This window comes from Corvus hawaiiensis, chromosome 3, assembly GCF_020740725.1.
Source record: "Corvus hawaiiensis isolate bCorHaw1 chromosome 3, bCorHaw1.pri.cur, whole genome shotgun sequence".
NCBI lineage: Eukaryota > Metazoa > Chordata > Aves > Passeriformes > Corvidae > Corvus > Corvus hawaiiensis.
This window is the reverse complement of record NC_063215.1, coordinates 83,744,572-83,757,531: the sequence shown is the minus strand read 5'-3', so window position 1 is coordinate 83,757,531 and position 12,960 is coordinate 83,744,572. Positions and strand designations below refer to the sequence as shown.

The window sequence follows — 12,960 nt, the reverse complement described above, 5'->3', positions numbered from 1 at the left end:
GTGAGTGCCAGGGAAGTGAGTAAAATCTTAAAGTTCTTCCTTATTAGAAAATTGTAATTGGAAAATTCTTTTTAGAAAGCAAAGATAGTGAGACTGTCTACCAAAACAAAGTTTTTGGATGGCAGTTTGTATACCATGAAATGAAGTCTCCACCTATCTGTACTAGGTTTGGAGCCAATGTTTTGGATCCCCTGTTCTCTTGTCTGGCTTGGGTCCTGTAGCTTTGAGTTTGCAAGAACTGTGCTTCCATGTGAAGTGCTTACACCGTATCTGGGGGATTTGTTGCTGTATCAAGGAGCTCAGGTACTTGCATGGCAAGTGTTATCAGCAGGAAAAATAGTTACTGTCTGTAGCTGTGGTATGAATACTGAATCTGCTAAGCTAGCTCCTTTTCAAACTCAAATTACTCACATATCTAATGTATTTTATTAGCAAAGGGATTTGTCTGCTGCTTTTATTGCAACACAGGGCAGTCTTGTGTTTTGTCATTTTGTGGATTACTGCTTTAAAAAATCTGGTATTGCTTGTAATAAAATTATAGTTCTTTGCCAAGTAACTGAATAAGGAATACAGCCCACAGAAGAATACACAAATGAAACTTCTTGAGTGGTTCTCTGCATTCAGACCAAAACACTTCATATAATGAGCTCTTCTTCCTAGTTCCCAGTTTGTAGTGCCTTCATCTTGGGGTTGTTATTTATGTCTCTATGGGACAATTAATTCTAATTGTCAAGTTCAATCTGTTTTCTCTAAGAACTTGAAGTACAAGGCCTTATTTACATAGTTTTGTCCAGTATGTTTATATATATATATATACACACACATAATGTTTGTTGAAAATAAGCATAGTGTAAGAAGCTTTTTGATATTTTATTAGCAAATGCTGTTTTAAACATAGAAGAGACAGGTAATTTGAGTTTAAGTTTATTTTTTCTGATTTTGCAACCTGATTATTAAAATTTATCTGAAAAGTGTAAAAGCTTTCATTGAAGCAGATTTGCTTTTGGCTAATGGTGGGGAAAAGAGAAAAACTTTATTTAACAGAGTTTCAATTAACCAACAGTCATTGCTGCTTTCTTTTTTGCCTGTTTGAAAATGCCACCACACATCTGCATGCCACTTTCAGTTCCTGTACAGTGATTATAAAGGCTCCAGTCAAAAGATTTTGTGAAGGCCAGCAGAGCTGACTGAGTAAGCTCAGTTACATAGATGCTCTAAGACCATCTTTTGTTAATTATCCATCTTAGAATTAAAAAAATATCTGATGTTTCAATAGGGTCCTCTTTCATGTAAGAGCCATTTGCAGAGCAGTCTGGTGCAAGCCTGTATTTTTCAGTGGTTCAACTCAACCCTCTGCTTGACTTGTGGTCAACTGTATTAAGTACAGTTCCCTCGTTAACTTATTTAAATAATATATTCTGCCTTTTTTAATTCCTCCTGCCTCCTGAAGACTGGCATGTAAAACTTTGTCTTGTATGGCAGCTAAGTCCTTCTCCTTGGATGTTTAATTAGTGGAAGGTGGATCTAATATAATCACTTTGTATATTGCAGACAAAGACAAAAAACCTTAACTGCATAACTCGTGAAATTCAAAGGCAGATGAAGTATGGAAGATGAAGTATAGTCATGGCATGGAGCTGAATCAGGAGAAGTTTAGGTTGGATATCAGGAAAAGGTTCTTCACCCAGAGGGTGGCTGGGCACTGGAACAGGCTCCCCAGGGAAGTGGTCACAGCACCAGCCTGACAGAGCTCAAGAAGCGCTTGGACAATGCACTTGGGCACACAGTGTGACTCTTGGGCTGTCCTGTGCAGGGCTGAGCTGGACTTCAATGATCCTTGTGGGTCCCTTCCAACTCAGCATAGTCTATGATTCTATTCTAGGTATGAGTTACATGTCATGTAAAGGGGCCATTTTTCAAAGTACAGTTTGTGGCTTTTGTTGGGGTAGGGGAGTAACACTAGCCACACTGATTTTATTGCAAAATCAAAAGCACTTGCTTTTTAAGCAAAAGAGGATGTTCAGAATAGAGAAACCTGTGCTGTGTCAAATTAGTTCTTTATACATTTAAAATAAATTCTGAAATGTAGCCATGTAGGCTGACAGGGAAAGTAAATGAGCCTCATTGTAGCAAGACTTTCCTCCACAAAGCCTTTTATGTAACTGTAATTACTGAAACACATTTCCACATAATCCTGTCAAGGATAGCCCTCTGGTTTTAAGCTTGGAGAAGACCTGAGTTTGTGACACAGTCATTCAGAAATGACCAAGAGCCAACAGCAACAATGAAGTGCCTCAGGTTGGAATGACAACTTGCAGAACAGACCACCACATCTAATCTGCGGGCAGACTGGTAGGAATGCCCTGCCATCTCTGGGTGACATTGCCACCTTGTGCAGTCCAAGCCATTTGGGAATAAGCATTCTAGGCAGCAGCCAGTCTGCTGTGTGGGTGGTGTGGGAGGAGCTATTGATCCTCTTTTATGAAAGCAATGCTGTAAGCAGAAGCTTAAAATAATCTACTTTTCTAAAGGATATCATTTCATCTCCACCCTTCCAAATAAATAAGTCAAATTAAAGCGCTCCTACATAATCCCCCTTCCTTGTCACAACAAGGAAACATAAGTGTTGATTTTTCTGCTGGCCTGTTAAATTTTCGTGGCAGTTTTGCAAGGCCAGTTTAACATTACCAGTAGAAGCTTCACCTCAGTGCACTCGTCTGTTGTGATGAGACACTTGCAGACTATTATTTCTGGGTCATTTGTGCCAACTACTGGTCCTGTGGATGTTGACTTAATTCATTTCCACTGCCTCCACCCTTTCACTACTTTCCAAGCAATTCCTTGCATTGTTTCATTAAATAATCCATTCAAGCTCTTGAGCAGATAATCAGAAGGAAAAGTGAGTATCAAAAGTGGTAACGTGGCAGAGATCAACTTTATCCTCTCAGTTGTGATTTTGGAGAAGTTATTAGACTGTAGGCATACACCCACAGTGCCCAGCTCTGAGCTGTGCAGGGGAACATTTTTTGTCCATTCAAGAGCTATAAAATACTGCCAGACCAGAGACCTGCAAGTGTAATTGCCACATTTCTCAGTTAAATGTTGCAAAGGCCAAGGCTGCTCCAGTGCCTATTGGATTGTGCCTGTCTCTGGCTGTGTGCAGTGCACCGTCTCTCTGACTACAGCATGCATCGATGCATTATATAAGCTCGTGGCATGAGGCAAGCTTAAGGACATAAGTTATGAAGTTGTTTGTTTTTTGGTTATCTACAGCTCTTGGAACTGCAATGCAAACAAGTTTTTATGAGTGGTCTCTAACTTATGTTATCAATAGACTTAAGCGGTCACTTGTCTGCAACTACAGTATTACTTGGAAAGCTGGGGGGTTTTGAGTTTTTGTGAAAATTAGAGGCATTTGGGGTTGTCTAATAGATGAGTTACAAACTCAGTTGTAAATGTGATATGTTTTATCTGTAGCACAAATGTGTACATATTACTTTTCAATTTAACAAATGCTACTGCTGATCTATAGAGTTAGTTTTTAAAAGTCCTACTAAGATCTAGGGAGAAATAATCATGAGTTTTTTTGAGGCAAGGATGCTCACAAGGTAAAAAAAAGGGCATGTCTAAACATACTTTCTATTTTAATTTCTGTTTATTTCTAGCACACCAGGAACTACTTGCTTAGGAAAGCATTTTTCTCCTGATACTTCACCTACTTTCATTTCATTAATAACTAGGAAGTTACAGACTGCTCAGCCATCCCAGTATGGCTTAGCTTATATTATTGCAACTAATCCAAATGCTATAGCAAAGAAAAGAGAAGGTGTACTTTATTGACTTGTTGACCATATTTCTGTTTGTGCAAGCTGTTTGGGTGACCAGCCTGTAGGGAAGGATTTTTGAGCTGCTGCTGTATCCAGAGAGCTTATTAAAATGTGGAGCTGGAATCTATCCAGAGCACTGGAGCTTTCTTTTTCCCTGGTGTTCCCTCTCTTTGGTTTTGTAGCCCTGCTGTAGCTGCTTGTCCCCCCAGGGGAACCAATTGCAGTGCTGGAAAATTAATCTCACAGTAAGTATTTGATGGTCTCTGCAGGATTATATCTTTGGAGAGGCAGCAGCAGTGTGTCATTGACTTCTTACTGCCCTCTGATCATAGTGATTTTGACACAAATCTGCCTCACCACTGCCCCAGCCCATGGGAGCTTACAAAGGAACACAAAGTACAATCCAAGCAGTAAATGTGTGTGTATTTAACTTTGATAACAATTAAGGACAAGCAGTGTCAATAAGCAGCAGAATGACCCTGCAGCTGTCCTGTGTGTTCAGGACTTCATGTCTTCAAGAAGGAGCTTTCACAAGTGCTGCAATGTTTAAGAAAAGTAGACTGGAAACCATTTATTAACTGTTTAGCTTGTGTCCTCCCTGAGTCACTGTGAGAAATCGAAGCATGAGCTCTATTTAACATCTCTTGTGCCACTCACTGACTTTCCTGATAGATTGCCCCAGTGGAAGGATTGGTGTCTATACTAAAGAAGAGAGATGACAGAGATGGAAAAACAATTGCTCAAGTCCAGCAAAAGCAAACAAAGAGAAGAGTAAGATTCCAAGAAATGGAAGACACATTGGATCAAGGTAGTTTAAAGCTGTTAATTCATAGGTTGCCCTCTTGGGGTGCAAATATTGTCAATCTTTTTGTTCACAGCAGCAAAGCAGGCATTTATTGAACATACTCTCTTGGTTTTTTAAAACTTAATAAGTAAAGGTGATTGAACAAAGATTGTTAATCTGTACCAGGTTTGCGTAACAAGAGTACAGAAAGATACAATAAGCACACTTCTTTTTTAAAGGTTGGTTGAGAATGAAGTCACTGCTTTTTTCCTCTAGATGAATGATATACAAGTGACAGATAATTGAAAGCCTTTCATTAATGTTCATTGCTTAGAGGTGGGTGGTGTAGGCTTTCTCCCTAAATCCATTTAGGTAGAGGGATGCAAAAGAAACAAGTCTGTTGTGCTTTGTCCATGGGTACATTTCCAACCCTTTCTAGTAGGCCATGGGAGTGGAGATGTCAGATTTTAACCTTGCTTTATAATTTAACATCCATACGTATTTGCTAGCTGTCATTAAATCCAGCTTTACACCTTACTGTCTTTTTGATGGGCTAAATAGCCTCATGAGAAGTACAATGTTATTTTGTTATGCTTTTTTTTGGAGTTTAAGATCTCTATTATTCAAACTGAAGAGATATTAAGAAAAATACTTTTAGTTGTTAATGATACAGAAAGTGCTAGCTACTGTGTATGCCAGCCACTAAATGGTATAAATTAGTGCTGAAAAGTGCATTAGCAGCCTAAAAGAGACCCTATCACATCTTTTTCTTGAAATTATGTTAAAAGTATTCATGTTTTATTTAAAATTCCAGTTAGAGTTTTTTCTATGGTTTTTCCCCAAGGATTTACTGATCCAAAAGCAAAGTTGTTTTATAATAATAACAATATTATTATTATTACTACTTTAAATCTGATTTCAAACACACATAAAAAATCACTTGAATGTTTCTTTTTAACCCATTTCTTCTCCCTGGTATAGAGTGAAGGGAGTATAGAAATTTTCTTAGAGCCACGCCAGTCTGACAGAAGATGCAGATGTTGTTTGTGCATACAGATTAGCAAGGACAGGTGAGGTTATGAGGATGTAGCAGCACCTCTGCAACCTCTGTATTACTCCTACTTTGGAATAAACAATCCTGCAAAGAATTAGTAGAGAATAACTGAAATGTAGAATAACCCCTCACATTAGCCTACTCTGAAGGTTTTGTCTCTGTACTTAAAATGTGAGAGTAAACACAAGCAGTTCATTGTAGTGCAGCCAGTGTCATTACAAATGAAGCAAGAACGTTTCCATTTGGTTTAGTTTCAAAGCCTTTGTTTCATTTCAACTATTCTATGAAGGAAGGCTTTGGCTGTGGGACATTCTCACAGGTAAGCTTATTTTGCTTCAGTGTGGAATGACTCCACAAGTGATCTCACCAGGGACAGGTACACAGACTGCAGAAATGAAGCAGTATAATTATTTAAGTTTCTGACAAGACTGAGAAACAAAATTCCTCTCATGTATTGTGGTCACTTCGATATGGTGAGCATTATTAAGTGTGTTTACCTCCTGACCCATTCATGATAAAAACCCATCTCAGGTTTTCTCACATGCATTTGTATTGCTTTGTATAGCATTCTTTTTCACCTTTTCTGCTCTTATTTACAGATGAAGTGTCTGGTGGCTCCTGTATTTTGCTGATCCTGCTGTGCATAGCAACTGTTTTCCTTAGCATTGGAGGAACTGCACTGTACTGCACCTTTGGTGACATGGAATCCCCTGTGTGTACTGATTTTGCAGCCAACATGGATTTCTATTATACACAGATACTGCAGCGTGTGGAAGAACTTAAACACTGGATAGCCTTCTCATAGCTGGAAGGAGTGGAGACAGCACGTTGAGAGCTCACCAGTGGTTACTGGAGAGGGTAGAACAAAATTGTGATTTCAAGTTCTCTAACACTTGCCACCTGCAGGTGATGTGTATTTGACAATATACTTTCACATTTACTTAGAAATCAAGAAAATTTTAGTTTAGCAATCAGGTGGCAAAATGTTCACATCTGTTCACAACTGTAGCAGCGTGGTATGGGAGCATAAAAAGTTATTATCTTCATCCTTTTGAGAGTAGGCAAGTAGCTTTTTATCCACTTGAGCAAGCGAAGAAGGAAGAAAATTAACTGTCTTCTATATTCTCTCCCATTGCCACACATCGTGTAAGCAATCTCTGGAAGCTTAGTAAAAGGACAGCTTTAATTTACAGCTGTTTGTGCAAAGGTGTTGCCTCCAGCTATCATGCAATAAGTCTCTGTTTTATGGAAACTTTTTTTTTTTTTAGTCTTACTGGTTTTATCCATTTTATTTCTCCTGGTGAGCCATGTAATTATTGGGGTGGAGTGAGAAGAATGCAGTGGCATTCAAGGAGCCCTCATTTGGTGATTACCAGGCTGACCTTGTATCTTATAGCTTACAGTGAATATCATGAATGGGATAAATCTGCTGGCAGATTTCACTAAATTTCTTGGACCTTTACTCTCAGTATCATGTGGGTTGTTCTAGAAATGGAAGGTTAAAAAAGAAATCACTGGTCTCACTAAACACAGAAACAAAAGATGTTTAGTAAATTACTCAAATAATCAAGTGGCTTTGGCCAATCTTAAAGCACCTGGTAGCAGGTGTGGGGCTAACTGGGTTTTTCTCCAGCTATGTGACTGACTTGGAGTAATCACTTTGTGCCTCAATTTCTCCTCCATAAATGGGGAACAATGATCCTTGCCTTTATCTATGAATATTTATTGGAATTAGGGCTCATGTCTGATTCATCCCAAATGAGTGCACAGGATCACAGAACTGTGTGGCTGCAGCCTCTGACAATGAGTGAAAGTTACGTAAAGTGGGACTGATCCAACAGAAGAGATTCAGAGGTTCACTGCAGATCCACAGCACCTTAGTAGTCCAGGGCACTTGTTCCAGCTGATAAAGCACATTTGCATCTATTTGCCCTGCAGTTCTGAGACCTGTATTGTAAAATCTGTTCTTTCTCTATCAGCTTTACAAATTTAGATCAGTACAAAGAGCCATTTTAAATGGGTATTTCTATCACTTGGTGCTCAGCCCTCCCTGTGTGGTGGTGAGAGAAACACTGACAGGACAGTGAAGGTGAGAATTAGATACACAGGCCTTTGGGCCACACTCTGGTCAAGATGTGGCAGCTGTTCTTGTACAGAGCACAATGGTCCAGCCCTGCTGATGGTGTGAGTGTGAAACAATTCCTTTACACCTCAGGAAACAGCATTTTCGAGGGGTCCACTTCACTCCACTCTGTGATTTCCTGCTTACTAACCTTGTATGATGCAGTGCGTTCAGGTTTAGGATATTATTTTGTAAAATGCTATGAAGTGAAATCTTTGAGATACTGCTCAGAATTATAACATTAAAGATCATGCTTTCTGACATTTGCAAGCAAATTGTCCCTCTAGTGAGCTTGATTGTTCCTAATGCACTGTTACACTTAACGGGTTTTTAAAGCAAAAGTTAAAATCATGTTTTTTCTGGAATAAACTGCATGTATGATTTCTCTTTTGGTTTTCACTGTGGAGGCTTAGTTCATTTATACCCTAGGGAGCCTCATGTGCAGCTTTATATTAAACTAGCAAGTTTTAAATGCCCAAATTAATGAAAACTTTTGCTTTTAGAATGAAACTTGAGAACAGTAGTTTGGGGGTTCTTTGTTTGTTTGTTGTCCTCAGAGTATCATAATGCTGGGCTACTCTAAAGGAGAAAGGGAAAGACACTTCTGTATTTTAAAGTGTTACTGGCTGGTTCAGTTTATTATTTGAATTCTGGGTTTGTTTGTTTGTTTATTTATTTAGTTTTTCTTTTAAAGAGAAGCTTAATTTTCTTTTTTGGCAATTTACTTGCAGAATAATTAAAAAGCATGCATTCAGTTAAAGTATGTATTTATAGTGACTATGTAGTTAGAATATATTTTGGGTTTCTGTAACTTTGCATTGAGTGTTTCAGAATATTAAGTTTATTCCTAAAGAGACAACTGTTGATTTCAGCTTAAAAAAAATATTTTTAACTTTTGTGCACTTCATCACCAAAAAGATTGAGAGGTATTTATAGATCTATTTATTCAAAAGTATATCAGACATGGAGATCAAAGATCCACACCTTCTAGGTTCATTTAATTAAAACTATTTTAAAATAATTATTTTATTTTAAACAATAAAGCTATTTAAAGTCAAAGCAGTTTTTAATAAGTATTTCAGTTTCAAATCAGTGGCCCAAATCCTGGTATGTTCTCTTTGTGCTATATTCCTGGTGCAAAGACTCACTAGCATCAGCAGAACTGCCTACAAGGTCATGAGGAGGTTGGGCAGCACTTTACCAGCACGTACCCGCTGAAGAATGAGCAGCCAGACATTCTGTGTAACTCAGATACCCTACACTTGTAACTTGGAGGATCTCTTCAGCCTTCCCAAGCTATGCCAAGGTACCACACCTGCAAAGTCTCTCAGGATTTGAGGGAGCAGAAAGGGCACACGTGCACAGGCTGCCGAGCTCCCGCTCTGAGCTGCTCACTCCTCAGTTGCAAGTGAGGACTTGAATCTGGATCCAATTTCTGTTGGCATTCCTTTACGAAAAGCTGATGGTGCAAATTCTTGCTTCGTGTGACAATTCTGTCAGTGCAAATCATTTGCATGGGGTATAGTACATTATCAAATTTGCAGCTACCAACAGAACAAAATTTGCTTTGCCTTGGAACTCCAAAGAGTGTGTGGGTAGGCCTGATGTTGGCCTTCCTATGTGTTCTGTTCTCTTCGGAGAACTGGTGACATTGCTTCCACCTGGGTGACCTGAGGGGTTAGGATTTACAGACAGGTAAATCAAAGCGAGAAGAAATAGTGGATTTGAACAGTTATTACTCTTGTCTGAGTGTTTGAGGTAAAATAATACCAAGCAACAGCTAAGATTGTTTCAGGAGGAAGAAAACAGTGGAAAAAGGCTTCCCCTTCACACACACACTTGGTGCATTTTAAAGCCTTTTGTGTATAACTTTTTATTTATTCTGTTTCCTTCCCTGCCACTGTCTTTATGGCTGTTCTGCTTGGCAGGAGGGGAAACATACTGTGCTGGCTTAAAAACATTTGTAATTGGTACGAAAATTCAGGGAATGGTTCCATACTTGACAGTAGTTAAAAATATTTTCATAAAATAGGACTGGATTTCAGGCTGCTAGTGTACCTTCAGAGAAGTTGGGCCACTTAATCACTTGCAGCACTCTCCTAGAAACCCCCACCTTCCTGTTTATTCTTTGAGCATAATTCTTGCAAAGAGATTCTTGTGATAAAGAAAAAGCCAACAAGGCTTTTTATGTAGATTCAGCATTATGCTGACAAAAAAATCTAACACCCTAATTAACACCCTCACCCCAAACAGCCCACACTACACCAAGAAAGGCACTGTGCTGTAGCATAGCTGCCCTATACCACAGGCTTCTTCTCAAGACAGTGCAAGGAAGTGGATATTCCACAGCCCAGATATGCCAGCAGAAGTTTGTGATCTAGACACAGCCTGTGTTTTAATTTTCTTTTCCATTCTCTTTGCTTTCATACATGGAAAATGCATAGTAGCCCTGGTGACAAGCAGTAGGAAGGGAAACTCTTGTTTAGGGTTCTTGGTAGTAAAGGGCAAGTTTGAACTATCAAGTAAACATTGGAAGTCCAGATTCTTGTGTGACTGGGTACTGTTCCATTCAATAACCTAAAGGGATGTTACCCTCCTAAGGAGACCTCTTTGCCTACTTTGTACTGTAATGTAAAACCAAGAACATCTGAAAGGAATCAAAGTTATTTGTAACAAATTTATCTTAAGCTTTCTTTAGGAAAAGGAGCAAAAAACTGTCTTTGAAAGTCACCCAAGCTTGTAATTTACATACTGTAGCAAAAAAAAAAAAAAAAAATTGTCCCAAAGAAAATACATGACCTTTTTTGGGTACTGTGATTTCTAAATGTCAGAAAAGACCGAGATGATTTTCTGTGAAATTCAAGTAAATGAGCAGTACCTCCAACAAGAATTTCATGGTCAAGCCCAAACCAGAATGGAAAATGAGGATAAAACATGTAAGGTTTGGTCTGGTTGTTGCTGTAGTTTTCCTGGCTGATTTGTCTTTGTTTCAATAGTTAAACAAAAACCCAGCTTCCTCACAGAGCCTGGTGCCACCAGACAGGTGGGTTTCAAGTACTAAAAAGTTGCCTTACTGCATCATTGTGAAAGCAAATTGACAGATGGCGAGTTTCAGAATTCCTAGTAATTGATGGGTGACCTGCATAGTGATCACAAGACATTCTGCTCTCTGAACTCCATTAAATAAATAAAACCCCACAGTTGCAAGTCAATCCAACCCAGAAGCCTCTTGATCAGAACAGGAGTATGCCAAGAGCTTCACACTGTGACACTTCTCCACCCATTTTTATTCGTTCTGTCTCCTTCCCACTTTACCATTTCTTTCCCAGTATTTAATAGCACATGTTCTATCATTCACAGGACCATAAGTGTTAGGAATTGAGTTAGGAAGGGACCTCAGAAAGTCTCTAGTCCAAACTTCTGCTCAAGGCAAGGTCAACTGAGATCAGACCAATTATTGCTCAGGGCTTTATCCAGTTGGGTCTTGAAACCCTCCGAGGATGGAGACTGCACAAACTCCCTGGGCATATTCTTCTGCCTGGCTGTCCTCAGGGTGAAAAAGTTCTTCTTTATACCCTGTATCATCTCTCTTTCAATTTGTTGTCTCACGTCCTCCTGACACACACTGCTGTGAGGGAGCATCTTAGTAACCTCCTCAGAGAAATCATCTCTTCTCCAGGCTATACAGTATTTTCTATCACTGTCCTTCTGATTCTTCTCACTTTCTTGTCCACAGTATCTTCTTTCCTGACAGGGATCCAGAATTCTTCTGTTAGAATAGGGATCCTGCATCCCTTTCCTCTTCCACCTTAGACTCTGAAATTCAATATTAAGATTTAGAAATCAGCAATGAGGCCACAGGCAAAACTGAAATAGCAATTACAACTACTATTGCAATAAAAACTCTGGATGACTCGCTGGGTCACCAGTGTATAGCAGTGATTGCAGAACTTCCACTGATTCTTGCACTACTCTTAAACAGCTGGTGTTTAAAAGACTGCATGCTGACATCCATGGGTCTTAATGAAATAATCTAAATATTTTTCTCTAAAATAGCTACCCAAGGAAGCCTAAAATATTTAACGATGAAGTCGTTTTTTAAAAATGAATTTTCTAAACTTTGGTGTTTTAAGGCTCCTTTTTATCATTTGTGATTTGTATTATTTTGAATTGTCACAGTAATTATTGTTTGTCATAACATGAGCCTAGGGTTTACTGATTTCAGTGATGTCCAAAAGTTGTGGTCATCTCCTGAAGAAAATGATGGTGGGGAGTAGATGCATGCTGTTTCACAGTTGCTTTGTGTCAGCTGTTACTGAATTGATACCAGTGAATTTCAGCCAAAGGTGTACACTTGGGTTCATCCTGATTTTTTTTTAATATGGCAAACAGGCTAAAATAGAAAATATAGAGACAGCACTGAAGCACACCCAAAATTTCTAAGACATGTCCAATAGACCAAAGTCCTCCATTAATCTAAAATTGTTAAGCTGCTCTTTCTTGAAAACAAGTTTGAATCCATCTTCACATGACATCAGATCCATCAGCTCTCTCTCTCTGCTTTTTGCCAAGGAACTGTCTAGCAATGTGTCATCTTTAGCCAAGTTGGGCCCCTGATGTAACACTCATTTGTTAGGCTGCTGGGAAGTTTCCAGTAACACTTCTGTCAAGTGCCAGTTAATGATGGTGTCCCATTTCATTGCCTGGCACTGAAAATGAGTTTAAGCCACACTATTGTGCTTTCATAGACTGATCAACTTCAAAGCTGTTACCAAAAACAACTTTCAGAGTGAGAGCTAAATGTTCTTTAAGAAAGTGCCATGTGCCAAGTACTACAATGAGAAAACCTGACTGGTTTTGCCGTAACACGTCCAGATTCCACAGTTGCTGTTTGCAATGCATGGAAGCAGTGCCCATGCTGTGTTTCCAACAGTGCATCCCTTAAGCTGGCCAGGATTCATTCTGTTCTCCTGAGCTGGCAGCCTTGCACAAGAAGGTGGTGGTTTCATCAGAAGTGGTGAAGAACCAGAAGCGGTAGAAGTTGAGCAAGGTGAGATGTTCCTTCCACATAAACCATACACCTAAAACTAGAGGTGCTGGTATTGGTTCTTTTTAACTTTATCTAGGAGCTATTCATCAGTTTTCTTTCTTGTCTTTTTATTAGAGAAATGCA

At 39.1% G+C, this 12,960-nt stretch overlaps 1 protein-coding gene across 7 annotated transcripts in view; it reads left to right on the top strand.

Moving 5' to 3' along the window:
* Positions 1-8,174, top strand: part of CNST (consortin, connexin sorting protein) — a 47,303-nt gene extending 39,129 nt beyond the window's left edge. For 6 of the 7 annotated variants that reach the window (XM_048299275.1, XM_048299277.1, XM_048299278.1 and 3 more), the window contains 2 exons: positions 4,500-4,635; positions 6,265-8,174. In XM_048299275.1, the coding sequence (XP_048155232.1) occupies positions 4,500-4,635; positions 6,265-6,470 (342 nt within the window). In that variant the 3' untranslated portion in view covers positions 6,471-8,174. The remainder of the gene's footprint in view (positions 1-4,499; positions 4,636-6,264) is intronic. The other variant, XM_048299281.1, reaches the window with a different exon arrangement.
* The last annotated feature ends 4,786 nt before the right edge of the window (positions 8,175-12,960 follow it).